General features: G+C 60.9%; 1 protein-coding gene across 1 annotated transcript in view; it reads left to right on the forward strand.

The window, feature by feature from the left end:
• MEGF6 (multiple EGF-like-domains 6) overlaps positions 1-3,035 on the forward strand; it is a 105,876-nt gene that overhangs the window by 2,362 nt on the left and 100,479 nt on the right. Inside the window, exons 4-6 of the mRNA XM_010850209.1 lie at positions 117-238; positions 531-645; positions 1,650-1,699. Coding sequence (XP_010848511.1) covers positions 117-238; positions 531-645; positions 1,650-1,699 — 287 coding nt within the window. The remainder of the gene's footprint in view (positions 1-116; positions 239-530; positions 646-1,649; positions 1,700-3,035) is intronic.

Genomic DNA, 3,035 nt, shown 5'->3' on the forward strand with positions numbered 1-3,035 from the left:
AAGAGACAAGGATCGGGGGTTGGGTCTGGGGGAGCCTCCGTGGTAGGGCCACCCGGCCTCTCCCCTTCCCCTTCTTCGTCTGCCTGAACTCTGACCGCGGGTTTGCACGTTGGGAGGAATCGGCGCCCCGCGAGGTGATGGAGTCTGGGCAGGTCTGGCCGGGCAGCTTGGAGAAGGCTGAGAGGAAGCAGCGCGTGCCCACTTCCTTCCAGAGCCTGTCTCCTGGGGCCGGGGTCCTGTGCCCAGACAGGGGGCCGCTTGGGCTTGGTTTCTGTGTTAAATATGCGGGCTTTGGGGCTGGGAGACAGGAGAAGGAATTCAGTTACAGAATGGGCAGGAAGAGAGGGTCAGGGAGCCAGCCGAGATGAATTTAATTTTGAAAGATGATTCCTCAGCGGGCCGTTTTAGCGGTCTCTTTTAAACAGCAAATCGATCCTTGTGTTGGCCTCAGAGGAAAACTGGTACGAAGTGAGCCGGTCTGGAGGAGGAGGGTGGGGGGAGGGCCTGCTGGCGCCCCGCGCTCTCCGCAGGGTATTGGGCCTGGGGCCCTCGGAGCTTGGAAAGGCTGCTGAGGGGCTACAGGAGGACTGCGAGGGGCCTTGGCGGGGGCTTCCTGTGCCGGGCTCCGCCAGCCCTGAGGGCTGGGTGCACCTGGCTCTCCAGACTGAAAGGACAGGCTTCCAGGCAGAGCTGGGGAGGGGGCAAATCCATGCCCCCAGGCCCCCGGGGTCTTGCTTTACTCCAAGAAAGATTCTTCTGTGGCCTTTTAAAGGAGCAGATCTGGGGCCTGAGCCCCGACTCTCCACGTGACTTCTCCCCTGACATTGCTCTTTGCTGTGACCCCAGGGAGTTTAGTTTGTCCAGGGGAAGTGGTGGCCTCTCAGCCTGCCTGCTCTTCACGTGGTCGGCCCAGGCTCCCCAGAATCCCTGGGTGCTGGTCAGGGTGGATGCTGAACAGAGGACTCTGCTCTTAAGAGGGGCTTCTGCCCCTGTGGGCTGGTGGGGACCGCTGGTTGCCCTTCCCCGACCCCGGGGAGTGAACCTGTCCTTTGAGGTATACCCATTCAGCCAGGGCTCACCCAGCCCTGGGAGGGCTTTCTCCCAGCTGGCAGAGGACTGCAGGAGAGTTCAGACTTCCTCTGCTCACTTTTCCCAAAGCCTCCTCCTGGCCCCTCACCTCCACTCTTCAGACCCTTCAAGGCCCCGCCCACCAGTCCTCCTCCTGGGGAGCCTCCCACCTGTGTGTGGGGGGGTGGCTGCCCTCTGGGGCCTGTGCCCATGTTTCTTGTCCTGGGACGCAGTCACTCCACTCTCAGATGCCCCCTGTCATGTTGACTTCCTTGCTGCCTGGGAGCAGACCTTCCCAGTCATGTCTGTAAGCACCTGCCACCTTCCCAGACCCTCAGTGGCACCACAGTGAGAGTGCTGGCTGGCTGAATGATTGGGGGTGCTTTTTCGCTAGACTTCTGAGAAACCTTATGAATGGGTCCATCCTGCAGCTCATTCTGCCCAGAAAGGAGGCAGGAGCCAGTGGGCCCTTGGAGGCCCCAGAATTGGCTCCTTGCTGCCTGCACCCCAAAAGCGGGGCCTGGAGAGCAGTGAGGGCCCCAGAAGGTCCTGACCCCTGTGTCACTTCCCTTCACGGACAGCTTCACCCTCCCTGGCTGGCTCAACAATCCTATGATGGGCCTGTGGGAAGGTGAGGCGGGAGGATGCTCTAAGGGGGGTTCCCACTTACTGGTGGCTCTGAGACCCTGGGGACCTGCAGGGGTGATGTGGCTGGTCCTTTGGCTCTTGCTGGCTGATGGGTCCAGATTCCAAATGAGACAATGCTTATTTATTTACTTAATTACATCTCCGAAGTGAACCTCTTCTGCTACGGAAAGATGCTAGCCTTTCTCTCCAGGGCCTGGGCTGACTGCTGACAGTGTGCTGGGCTGGTCAAGACAGGGCTGTGGGAGCAGTGTCTGAGCACAGGGAGCTCTGACCTACCTCAGCCCAAGGCTGCAAGGCTCAGAGGAGGCATCTTCTCACAGCCCTGCTTCCCTGGGGCTGGAGTCCTCTGGGCAGCTGTGCTAGGAAAATGTCCAGTACTCCAGAATCAGCTCATTAGACTGACCCCTCCCACCTGGAGAGGAACAGGCCCTCCAAGCTCAAGTCCCCTCTTACAAGCAACTCCTGAACCCACTGGCCCTGAGCACTGCATGGTCCCCATTCGATGAGGCTTCCTCTGGCCATTCGAAGGCCCCTGCTCACTGGTCAGGGAGCTTGAAAGCTGAACTGTACTTTCATGGCCTGTGAGCAGCTCGCAGTCACTGGGCCCTGCCTGTCTGCCTCTCCTGGGGGCAGAGGCTGTGCTGGGTGGAGGGAGAAGGCAGGGAAGGGGCACTCCCCTCACCAGCCGCCCTGTGCCAGGCCAGGCTGTGTGTTTGGTGCCGGGCGTGAGCTTGACGTTGCGATCATTTCTCCATTTGTCCAGTGGGAGGACCTGGGTGTCTGAGGGTGGTCTGCCCGGGTCACAGCGTCCTTGGGACCTCAAGGCTGGACCTGGGCTCGTCCAAGCTCAGAGCGCCGAGCGTCCCCTCGTGCATACTGCATCCAAGCCAGGAGGCCACTAAAAAATGGAGCCTGTAAAAACAGACAGGACAGAGACACTTCTCAGCAACCCAGCCCCCTCCTAGACCCGGGGGTGTGTGCAGTCAGGCTTCCCCAGCTGCGTGTGCATGGCTGGCTCCCTTGCCCTGTGCCCTGGTTTCGTCCTCACCTCTTCACCCTGGCGTCTAGTTCTTGGGGTCCAGGAACTGCCCACCCTGGAGGGACGTGTCTCACTCCTACCCTTGCAGCTCCAGGAGCCCTGCTCTGCCCCCGATACCAGATGGCCCATGCTGGCATGAGCACCGCCCCTTACAAAGCTCTGCTCACTTTGCAGTTGAGGAAGCACCTCCCGCCCCCCAGATGGGCAGTGGGTTCATTTCAGGAGCAGAGGGCCCGAGCAGGGACTCCTGCCCGCCCTGCGCCCAACCTCCCAACCGCCG

The sequence above is a fragment of the Bison bison genome, unplaced genomic scaffold (genome assembly GCF_000754665.1).
Source record: "Bison bison bison isolate TAMUID 2011002044 unplaced genomic scaffold, Bison_UMD1.0 scf7180017864289, whole genome shotgun sequence".
Lineage (NCBI taxonomy): Eukaryota > Metazoa > Chordata > Mammalia > Artiodactyla > Bovidae > Bison > Bison bison.